We start from the raw sequence: 12,584 nt of genomic DNA on the forward strand, positions 1-12,584 counted from the left end.
AAGAAAAAAAAACGAAATTCGTTTATTCGCTGTTTTTAACTTAACTCTTCACGTTCATTCTTCTTTACGAAATACCCAAGCATAGTTTAATGTCTAAAGTGAAATAAATAACGATCGAACTGTTTTCCAATTCACCCCTAGATATATACGTGTAGTTTTTATTTTAGTTCATGTAATGGCATTTATTCTTTTCATATTGAAGAAATTTATTTTATGTCAAATTTACCGTAGACATCTAGTCCACTGCTAACGTAGGTGTGTTGCAAAGCTCATTTTTTCTTACATACCAATGCAGTATATCGCAAAAGTAATGCTTATTTCCTGTTTAACTAATGAAAAATAAAATCTGTAAAAAGATCCTAGTCAAAATATTAAAAGCCCGCTGAAAGAAGAACATTTTTCTTGATAACGCTCGAGGCTGACAGAATAAAACTCCTGTTTGAGTACATTGAAGAGAATACTGCATCTAATTAGCATAGCAAACTGTAATATATTGGCAAAAATGAGAACGAAACGTTTTTCTACAAGGAAGAGTAAACATTATTTTTAAGATCTTTTGAAGATGTTTTTCTAGAACATTAGTAACATCTTAATTGAGATTAATTGTAACATTTCGGAAAAGTGTGTGGCAATCCGGTAGTGTGCATTTTGACGTCTTATGACCTCACTTTAAAATGTATTTTAGAAATCATTTCGAAACAAATTTTTCAGATATTGACTATAAGAATTATAAGTATTTCGCGAAGGATTCCTGTTGTTCTGGCTGTTTCTATGTTTCTATGACAGCGCTTTTTTTCAAACAAAATTTCCTCAGTTCATATTTGTTAATTAAATTGTTAGATATTGTTATGCTGGAATTAACTGGTATAATTATAAAGAGAAGTAGACTAAAGATTTATTCATATCAACAGAAAACACACTTAAAACAATAAAACACAAAAAGAAAGACTTGAAATCTGTTGTTTTATTTATCCTACAATAGGGAGACCATTACTGCTCAAAGGATTATCATAGAAATTTGCTCCCTTAACTAAATCTGAACCGACACAATGGTGACAAGTTAATATATTGTCCGGATCCCATTCCCTCTTGATTGCCAACAGTCTCCCATAGTGAACTCCCCAGTATGCCGTTTTCCAGTCTGGCTGATAAACCGAAGGCTCATTGAAGAAAATGCCTTTTCCAAACTGTAGAAACCCTTTCGTAACGTTTTCCGCGTGAGAAATCATTTCTTCATCTCGGCTTGGATCGTGCCATGATAATGCGCATGTCATCGATACAAAAGCCGTCCGGAAGCTTGGGTTCATGGGCGTTTCATCGGAACTGACATGGTTAATGTTGCCTGTATATTAGAAAAAATGTTTAATATTTAGAAAGTTACCATATTCATTCCATTGACGGCTGTATGAAATATAACATACATGATGAAAAAATATATATAAACATATATATTTTCTAGTAAAACAAACTCATCCTTTATTTTTAAAACCATACTTTAATGTAAACTTTGATTAACAGATTATAAAAGAAAACAGGTTTTCTTGCTATTACATGTAGGAATCAATTTTAATCAAGTGCATGCTGTAATTTCGTGTACATGAATAACTAAAGTATTGCTTACGTATATATATTTAACAAAGTGTCTAAAAATGCAAGTTCAAGGTTAAAAATGTATAAATTTGGGAATTTTTATCACTGTATTTGGACTAGAATATGTCTATCAAATCAAGTTGACTGTTAACACAGGAAAAGTATTTTGATATAATTGAACATTTTGATTCATTGGTCGTCTAGTTTAAAACGTTGTACAGTTAGTTTAATATACATAGAGGATATTTGTTTGTTTTGAGTGAATATGGAATATATATCTGACTGAGAAGTGAGAAAATTTCAAATAATTTCACGAGCGCGTAGCGCGAGTGAAAATGTGAAAATTTTCTCACTTCGAGGTTAGATATATTTCATATCCACGAAAAACAAACAAATTTCTTTTTATTTTATGCTCAGTTACGTTGAGAAATGCATTTTGCAACTGTTTTAATCTCAGCGCGGGAAACAGACGCGCGTAAACAGACATGACGTTAGACGTGCTGTGACGTTATAAAGACGCTTGCAACATAAAGTTCCATTTTGTTTTATATTTTGCTGCATAACGGTATGGAATTCTCTTTAAGTAAAAAAAATTGAATCGAGAAATATATTATAAAGAACAAAGTGCGGCAATAAGTTTCATTCTGTTTTAAGCAAATAATTTTTAATTCATACACAATGTATGAGGGGGCGGAGCTCATATCTCTCACAGTGTGAAAATATAGATTTCATATTTTCACAGTGTGAGCGATGAGATATGAAAATATTTAACTGATAGAATACAGTATTTCATTAGTTAATATTGGAATTGCTTACCTCCAACTAGTACACCAGTGCACAGAAGAAAGGATTTACGGTTTGGATCTGTGACCATGTTGAAGAGGTAATTGTAGAATCTTGGTGTGAAGGAGTCGCGTTGAAGTAATCTGTTGAAAATGTAAGTTCTGTAATATAACGAGTCATTTGCATTCACTGCATATTCTAGAAAGTTTGAAACGTTATAAAATAAGCAGTGCTGTGAAAAAGTCGGTAGCACTGGAGATATCGTGTTAAAAGAGGGTGAACCCCATTCCCCGTAATGATTCAAAAACAATATAACATTGCCTTGCGTTTCGCCCTGATTTACTCTAATAAGTTCATACCCACCCCATTCTGGTGCCAAAGAGGTAGTTAAGAGTTGGTTAAATGAATCCATAAAATTCTGACCAATATTGCGTCCTTGTTCATCAAATATCGGGGTAGAGCAGAGGATCATTACCATCTTTGAGTCAAAATGTAGCTTAAAGGTCAATGATGTAATGATTCCAAACGTAGACCCCCCGCCACCACGGACCGCCCAGAAAATATCCGGGTTGGACGAGTGAGACTGGAGACCCGTTACCGTGTCTGTAACAGTAGTGCCATCTTTGTCTGCATGCGCAAGAGAACCATTTGCACTGACTAGTTCCACGTCTAAAAGGTTGTCAACACCCAATCCGAATTTTCTTCCAATGGGAGAATGGCCACCTCCTTGGGTATAACCTCCTATTGTTACTGTGTGGGAGGAACCGCCAACAACGACACGCACCCTCTTATTGGCCTGTTAAGGAAAGATTAATTAATTACATTACTTCGGTTTTTACCCCCAAATATTTATAAATGTAAACAGGTCTGTGGTTTACTTAAATCAGACGGAGGAATTACTCGCAATTTTCAAATAGAATGTCAGTTAAGATATCACGGGTTTACTTAATGAGAACGTCACATTTCTGTAAACTCTTTTATGATAAATATTAACATATTGTCAAAATTTTAAGTTTACTGTATATCCACTTGATAATTCATTTTTAATAAAACTAAGATAAATTTCATTTTAAGTTAAAATGCTAAAAAATGGTTTGCTTATTATATACCTCTTCGTATATCCGCAACCACGCATTCCCTGCTTGAGCAGTGACCTCTCCAGCTTGATTCCGGCTCGAGTTCAAGTTAAACTTGAAATCCGTAAGGTTCGACAAATTAATCTGCAATGACCCGTCCTAGGTTGCACGTCCGATGTAATCATGTCCTGACGATCGAATTGTTATCTTAATGTTGTGCTTCCTTGCAAACTTTACTGCAGTAATGACGTCATCGACGCTTTCCACTACGACAACAATGTATGGTAGCTTAGATACTCTGGTATTTATCATGACAACAAGTTGACTATACTCAGAATCGAATGACGTGTATACCCTGCCCTTAGTTGATTCATTAAACTGCACGATGTCCTCGTGGGTTGGCCAACATCTTGCTCCTGGTAAACAATAGTCCTCGCAATTCCCGAAGGCTCGTCCATTTGCGGCTGCGACAACTATTGCCAAAACAAGTAAGGCGGCAGAAATTCGCCTAGAAATCATTCCTTTTCCTATAATATATTTTACGTTTAAAGTTAGATAACATTCACAATTACGCAAAGTAAAAATTGTACATGTAATTGTTTTACTAACTAGAATAACAGTAATTGAATAGTAATAGCAAAGTAAATTCATCTGCGTCTTATAAAGCACTTGTTTTGAAATCATGAACCAGAGGTTGCAGTTAAACCAAATTTGATATATAAGAAGTAATGCTTGATGCTTACCATTTTAAATGTAAAATTAGATTTTCGATTATTATAAATGTTTCTTGACTATTAACCTTTATGATATCAAAGTTATAAGGTATGAGTTATCATTCATAAAACCGTACTGTACAGAAATATTCATCTTAAGCTTTAATAAGCTCTTAATTATGCTATGTTTGAAGAATGTGCTCGTAGATTATTTGCGACATCTGAAATTTCCGGATACAGGATTTTATTTTCGAATTATGCATTGCAATCAAAGAAAAGTGAGACAGATTTTCAAAGTTTAACGTTTCCAGTATCTGTAAAACAGCCTTAAGTGGATCTAATGCCAGGTTAATTCAGGATTGCAATATATTTTTGTAAAATTTGGCACTATGTTGCAAGATTATTCAAAGCAGAGTTAGCAAAAATAATGTAGAATATGTAATAAACATAAACGTAGCCTATTCGCTATAACTCGGTATAGACAGATGACAGTAGTTTGGGGAAAAGACAAGAAACAGTCCCCAGAAAGAAAAAAAGATGACTGAATGATGGTTGCTTTCTACTAGAACAAAATAACGTACAGAAGAAAAGAAAACGTTTTTAATTTTTGAGGGGCAAGATTCCGGGTACCCCTTCGGGCATTTTTTTCGGGCATAAGTTGTCACCTTGACAGAACTATGTTTGTGAAGGGCAAGTAATGCGAAGTTAGCGACCTTAACAAGTTGACAACGGAAGCCCCTCCTCTCAGTGCGGTGTTTTTATTGTTTCATGAACAATTACCGCAAAGGAGGACTGTCTGATAATTCAAAAAGCTATTGCCATAATTTTCAATTATACAAACTAGATTGATTCAGTATCAGACAAACAGAGTTTAATATCAGACTAATAAATACATTTATTGGTATAAATATGTAAAAGAAGATTTAAAAAGAAAATTTACCTGTGTAACACCACACTGTACTGTGCTTATATTAGTCAACGGTATTGTTATCTGTAATAATCATTGTTTGTTTAACAAGTTGCGTAATGAACTTTAACACGTCCCTATATAATCATATTTATACAAATATTACATTTATTACATTTAAAACTTGTCTTATAATTTAGATACAGTTAAACCTCTGCTTAAGAACACCTCATAACGAAGTGACAATTAAGAACCTGTTTATAAAGGGCAATAGTTTCTCTTTCTGATTATTCAAAGTGTAAATTCACCTGTGTAGAGAGACCTCCTGTCAACAAACACCACTTTTTTTCATTTCTCATGGGTGCTTTTTACGGACAGGTTCGTCTGTAATTGAGTTTGTTTCCTCATCTTGGAAAGTTCTTGTTAATGAATCACATCTGAAATATCTGGAGGTTAAAAATATTTGAATTAAGCTTAAGTGTTTTTAAACCCGATATCAAGTTTACCTGTGCAAAGAATAAAAACTTTCTCGAAAGATTAACCGCCAAGGGATATAATTAACTTGACATTTCTAAGATGTGATTTTGTTTACTATCTAACAAATCATAATTGATTAAGTTCCTTGTTTATCTATAAAAAAATCTTAAGGAAATTAATTGACAAAAACCAATGACGAAACAATATAAATACTATGCGGTAGGTATGTCTGATTTCAAAGACATTTTCTGGATATGAAAACATCAACTCCACTAAAAACCTACAAAATCAGCACTAGTGACTCAAAATATAAGAATTATCAAAACAAACAGAGGTCATCAACATGAATGTTACCAGATTTAGCGAATTGACAACATGCTTCATGTGTTTTTGGAACGAATGACCTGTTGGTATTTTGGGGTATATTTGCATGTTAGAAGACTTTCAACGTTGCACATACGATGTTATAATACCGTATTTTGAAATCATTTATGTGGCTGCACAGGAAATTTTGTCTGCTATAGAAATCCTGTATTTACTTAGCGCTCATCCAAACAAACTACCAATTTCCTACGTAAAAATTATGCCATATGCAAAAGCCTCTTAAATAATTTTTGTAGTTCTCAGGTAAAGCAAATGTTAATCTAATTATTAGTTGTTGAATTTTGGTGGTAAAATTGTGATACAATATATAAAGAATGAACATGACCTTTGCAGTCGACCGACGTTTTTCTAAGTGATGAGACAGACAGTAATTGACCAATTAAAGTTCGACATGCATGTTGAATTTGTCATTGCAATTCTACAAAGAAGGGAAACATAGTTTACGTATTAAACAAGCTTTAAATAGCCGTTTAAGGAGCAATATAAACCCAATATAAACACTATTGTGTCTGTTACGTTTGGCGACAGTCCTCTTTGATTTGAACAATGTTAAGTGTACATTTGTATCAGACTTTCTGACAATATCAGGTTCCATGTAATAAAGTTGAGTCTAAAGACGAGTTTCAGAATGTCTTTTTTAATTCTTAGCTAGGAAAATGTCGATCAGACGCTGGAATTTTGAGACAGATCTCCCAGAACTGCATCAGATCAACATATACCCTTAGGGGTCTTATTGTCCGTGACGATTTAATCATACCTATCTGGTTACTTTTCCTAACGTCTGACTTAACCACAACAACCACTACATTGTATTTATTTATATAATTTCACTTAAGACCGCAAATATCTTAAACAGGAAATATCTTTGGAAAACAACTCCAAGAACAAGTTGATAGATCCCTACCAAACTTGTCAGTAACAATCTGGTATTGAGTTTGAAAAAGCGTTCTCTTTTTTAACAACACAGTTATAAAGATTCTTTACTGGAAATCAATGTTACGGAAATTTATGCTTCGAAATAAAACTCAATATAGCTTTTTAAGATAATACAATCTATATGTTTAAGTTGTCAGACCATTCTTTTGCATTTTCTATCAATGTTATTGTGGTATTAATGTTATAAAAGAAGAATCCTAAAGAACAATAAGTCTGTTTTAACACTGAAAAACTATATTGCCTGTAATATTATAACACAAACCATCAATACATATCGTGTATTAAAGATTCGCCCTTAAAGTTAAATAAATTAAATGAGTTAACAAAGACAGTATTTAACACCAAATTAAAAAGCACAGATCTAAGTAAGTCAAGTTACTTTCGACATAAAACCATTATAATACTTATTACTAAGTTAGATAAACTGATAACGATCATCTAGTGTTTATATATAATTTTGATGATATTGTGAATTAATTTTGACCTTGCATAAAATCTTAGGAAAACGAGTTATTGTTAAGACTAAAAGATAAATTTACCCTTACCTGAAATTAAATGTTCATTGCAAAAGTAAACTTCACCCTGTTATTTAAAGCTTACTCATTTTAAAACTGTAGCTGATGTAATGTTTTAACTTGCATTGATGTTACCAAATTGTGTGAGGATTCATCACACATGCACGTTACAAAGGTCATATTATGCAAAACCTGGCCCCAATTACACGAAAATACTTAAGTTATTGCTTAGCCTAGTTCTGCAATAGCATTCTATTTTAAACTTTGACACTTTAATGTCAAAATTGATTTCATGGATTCCAAGATGGAATAAACATATTTTCAGTGCAATGATATAGTCCGAGAACAAATATTAGTTCAAGCCTAGTTCACCAGACATTGAACAATAAAAGTTGTTTCTGCAGAAGCGTGAACGTGTTAAAATTGTTACATTTGTATTACGTTAAAGCAATGGATTAAGTTTTTAATATGGGTATGCCCTAAATACATGTAGATACAGGTCTTATTTTTCATGAAATGATCTTTTGTTTACATTTAATCATTAAATGTAACCTAGAGAATATTCTACATGTAATTTAGACCTTTACATTGTATGCCTATTACAAAAGTTGCGTATTCTGCTTTAAAACGTCATTTTCATAATATTTATCTTTTACAACCATTCGGTCAATAAATATTATTTACAGCTTACAGTGTTAAGTGCATCAAGCTACGGTATCAGTTTGTCCAATCTTTTTTCATATTACAGGGTAATTAGCTTTGGGTTCATTTAATAGTCTTCTTCGGATAGTTATCCAACATTTGATAACTTTTCTGACCAAGATTTATGTACAGGTTTTGATCTGTGTTTAATCAAGAAATAAACCAAATAAAATTTCAGATAAAGCTCCAATTAACCTATATATTGACATAGGAAAGTTGTAATAAAGCTTCCTTGCATGTAATTCACGGGTTAATAAGTAGGCAATATTATGGTAGTCTGCATATTAGGTAGTTACTAGGCTAAAGTGTCAATTTGTTGATTATATAGTAGAGAAAGGAATGAAAAGTACTTTATAATTGGGAAGGTTACACGAAATAATGTATAGATAAATGAATAATTATATTAGGCCACACCAAATTGATAAGTTGTTCATCGGATTTTTTTCTGAAAAAATTGAGGCGGCGAGCGAAAAAATAATTTGAATATTTTTTTAGGTGTTTGAGAAAATCAGGAGCGAGCGAAGAGCGAAGAAATATATTTGTCTTCATTTGGCTCTCGACTGACTAATAAAAACCTTAAAATAGAATGTATAGCCCTTTTAAATTAAAAAGTAAGTCCCCAGGGATTGAGAAAATCTGACCTGCAGACGCACAACAAAGCGAACTCGTGAAAAAAAGGTAATAACATTGTCATACAGTACACTGTAATCAAACAGTGCATGCTTTTGAAAATGCTGTTAGAAAATATGTAATAAACAACAATGCATAACCTTACACAATACTTATCACATACATATGTGACTTGAATATTTACTGCTATGAAAATGTAGCATTCTTAGCTGACTTTACAAAGTTTTTGATACATCAAATATCTATGTGAGTGTTACTAGATCTATTAAAGCTTCTGATTTGAAACTTAGAACAGTTATTTACTGTCAATGTCTACACCTGGAGAAACAATACTCTTTAGTCTGAATCTAGACAGAGTTATGCCCCTTTTTAACATTGAATATTTTTAATTAAGTTTTCTATAATGGCCAATAGCTCTGTACTTTCAGAGCTTCTGACTATTATGCCCGTTTTACTGGCAAAGCTCTGATTCAGAAAAGTCGAGCATGATGTCCTATGTACAGCTCTTTTTCTAACTTTAAACTTTCGTAACATATTAAATTTGTTGAAACAGTCTCAATTAAAGTCTGAAATGGAGATTAACGTGCATTAACATTAGTCTACTAAATGACTGGAAAATTTGAAAATCGAAACTGTTCTGAAAACAACTCATAATGTAAATTCCTTACCCCACCAACTTTTGTATGCAAATGCTGATCATTTGGACAGGAAAAACAGAAAACAGATAAGTGACATGCATCAATAAGTATTTACCCTTACCAAAATAATGTAGATTGATGTTATCAAATAAATTAGTATGTTTTTCTTCATCCAGTTTTCAATGAAATAACTCGATTTTTTGTAGCATGTAATTTGATAAACATTCGAAGAAAATGGCGTAACTGCATAAAGGGGAAATAACTTTAATGCAACTAAATATAAGTGTTATGATTTATTATAGACGATTTGTGCGTAGTATGTATTTATTTTGATTAAAATCCATTTGAGAACAATCTAGGACTGGAATTATAAGCATTTATACACTTTTACGTCCGTAAAAAGTAGCGCACCAAACAATTTTGGATCGATTATTTTCAATGGGGCGAGCGCAAGCCAAAAACAAAACAAAAATATTTTTTTTGTGTTTCTGAAAATATACGAGCGGCAAATCCGATGAACAACTTTTTAATTTGGTGAGGCCTTAGATTTTAAATGGCTATCAACAAATGTATTTATATTTATATTGTACTAGTCTGAAAGGGAAAAGAGAAATGTTCAGAATAGCTTCGTATAAAATTCCGTGTGTGTACGATTTGTTCAAAGTAAATACATAATCATGTTTTATAGACGGATTATACAAATAAACATTGTTTTTTTATATCCAGTTATTCAAGTTGCATGATATTCAATTATGTTGGAAGTTAGATCTCTTAATTTGAACAATTTTAAGACTTGAAACAACCATTGAGCAAACAAATTTATGGAGTTGTCTAAAGTCCAACATTGCTTAATTTTCAAACCATATATTTACATTTAACATGGATGCTTATTTTTCTGTTTAGCAGCGAAACAAACTTTTGCTGCTTCAGTCTGATTTGGATTCGTCTAATTTCAGTCTGCAGATACAACATTATCATTTCAATCATTTATGTCATTTTCGGAAAATTAAGATCAGCACGAATTTTCCCAGTATTTAATAATCTTGGTTGCGCCATTTTAATATATATCGACCATGTTGAAAGAAGAGCCGTTCTGACAATAGTGTGACAATAGTGTGAACAATAATAAATCAGGCTTAAAGAAAAAAAGGTTTTTATCCAATTTCGTATGGTTTTTGCCTCGTTCTGGAGATACGCCTGTTTCATAATTATCTGTTTAGCTTCGTTACAAACTAGTGAGACAGTCTGGAGAAATGAACAATGATACAAGTCAAATACAACAAAGTGCCGCTTTCCTGCATTTTATCACATTTTCATAACATTTTTTTATTCAGACTGCATGGATTTCAATAACATCGAGTCATTTACAACGTAAATAGAGGTCATAAAGCACTTTATGAATAAAAAACAGGTACGGCTCTTTATATGTTTATCACCACTAACTGATGGCTGATTAAGGACATTTTGTTTAGTCGAGTTGGCTCGCGCGTTGTGTTAAGAGACCAATTATTTGCCCTCTCCTTTGGTGGACTTTTAATGCAAGTTATACTGTATATTTAATGTGTTAAATAAGACAGGAGTAACTCCTGTTACAATGGAAGTCATTCCTTAGCGTCATTTGTCAGAATAGCGTAGAACAACAAAATTGTGGTCTGCATACGGAAACATAAAGCATACAAAGATTAAACTGAAAATTCAAGGAAAACTGATAAAAATCGTTGTAAGATGAGATGTCATAAAAATGTAATTACTGTCTTAAATCAGCTTCAAATTTAATCAAAATTAATAATTGGCAAATATCTCAAATTTATCAAGTGGACGTACACATTTTATGTATTTGACCATACGGTAGAACAAAGTATATTTTCAAGTGTAACGAATTTCATTTAGTTTTAAACTGTACTTTTTTCTGTACGCGAACATGCCGTGAAACGTGTAGATTTCCGATAGACGTCAATTATTGCCGCAGGTCCATTGTTTTGAAAACAAAAACACACGAACCTATGTTTTTACCAGCTAGATATTATTAGAATGATGCTTAGAGAACTCAAGATTAGACCTATTCTACAGTGTAAAAGAAAGGATTAAATCCAAACCAGTAAATTACTTTAAAAGGTTTTAACAAAGCGTTTCATGTGCATCCCAGTAACTTATCGTGATAACACAAATTCAATACAATACAAAACGCATGACCTGCTTTGTTTTCATGGCGTTTTCTTCAGCTAAAAGTTCTTTTAATTTGCACAAACACAGTGGTAATTTGTTTTACAAGTTATCGGTTACTGACATTACATTCGTACATTACATTCGTAAAGATAGAATTTTGAATATGGATACATTGTAGGACCATTAGGAAGTCAGGGGAAGCCTTGCAGAAAAAGGCAAAGTAAATAATAAGCTAAGTAATTATTAATCTGGCAGAAGTTTCAAAGGAACAAAATAATCAGATCAAAATTCCAGTAAATATTAGTATCTTAAATCTTTCAGTAAAGTGGCTTGCACAGTTCGAATCATTTTTGTTGTCAGCTCCCCTATCTCTCCCCATACCTCACCTTATTTTCTGATTTTCTAATGATTAATACTGCTCCTAATATAGAGTGAATGAATGCTATAAAATATACCTCTTTATAGATTCTACATTTCTTGTTTAGCTGGATTCATTAGCAGTGCAACAGAACGTCGTTATGAAATGACACAAGTCAACCATCTTATTGTACAGGAACAAGCGTTACGAACAGACCATTTATGTACTAAGAAACAGTGACCAAATGAAACTACCATAAGCAGCCTTTGAAAAAAGCAAAATTGGAATGTCGGTTAGCTTCTCGACTTTTCAAGCCATTAATTCATTCTTTTTTAATAAATCTTGCCTTTATACATATTTTGACACCTCCTTAGGATGATTGTTAATGTTTTTCCTCATTCGTATTCTTAAGCTACCAAATTGCACATAAACCGTCAAGTGCATTGAAATATTTTATCGTAGACGGCATTTAAATACGAGCGTTTCTGTTTCGCAGACGTAGACATGTCTTCCTTATGAAAGGTTGCACTTTCCGATCTAATTTTCAATAGGAACGTAATTCAAGGTTATTTTGCTTCCGGATCTTTCTGTTGAGAAGACGACAGTTATCGTTAGATCAGAAGGAGAAGAATGCAATAAACTAAATCACAGCAGGCTCATTAACTGATGTGTTAAAGCTGGACAAATTTAACTAAAATGTTAATAGATA

At 32.6% G+C, this 12,584-nt stretch overlaps 1 protein-coding gene across 1 annotated transcript; it reads right to left on the reverse strand.

The window, feature by feature from the left end:
- Positions 1 to 968: 968 nt before the first annotated feature.
- On the reverse strand, positions 969 to 3,968 carry LOC123536004 (uncharacterized). Its single transcript, XM_053528663.1, has 3 exons — positions 3,804 to 3,968; positions 2,407 to 3,169; positions 969 to 1,342 (listed from the first exon to the last, which is right to left on the reverse strand). Exons 1-3 carry the CDS (start codon positions 3,966 to 3,968, stop codon positions 969 to 971), a joined length of 1,302 nt encoding a protein of 433 aa, XP_053384638.1.
- Positions 3,969 to 12,584: the final 8,616 nt, after the last annotated feature.

The sequence above is a fragment of the Mercenaria mercenaria genome, chromosome 17 (assembly GCF_021730395.1).
Source record: "Mercenaria mercenaria strain notata chromosome 17, MADL_Memer_1, whole genome shotgun sequence".
NCBI lineage: Eukaryota > Metazoa > Mollusca > Bivalvia > Venerida > Veneridae > Mercenaria > Mercenaria mercenaria.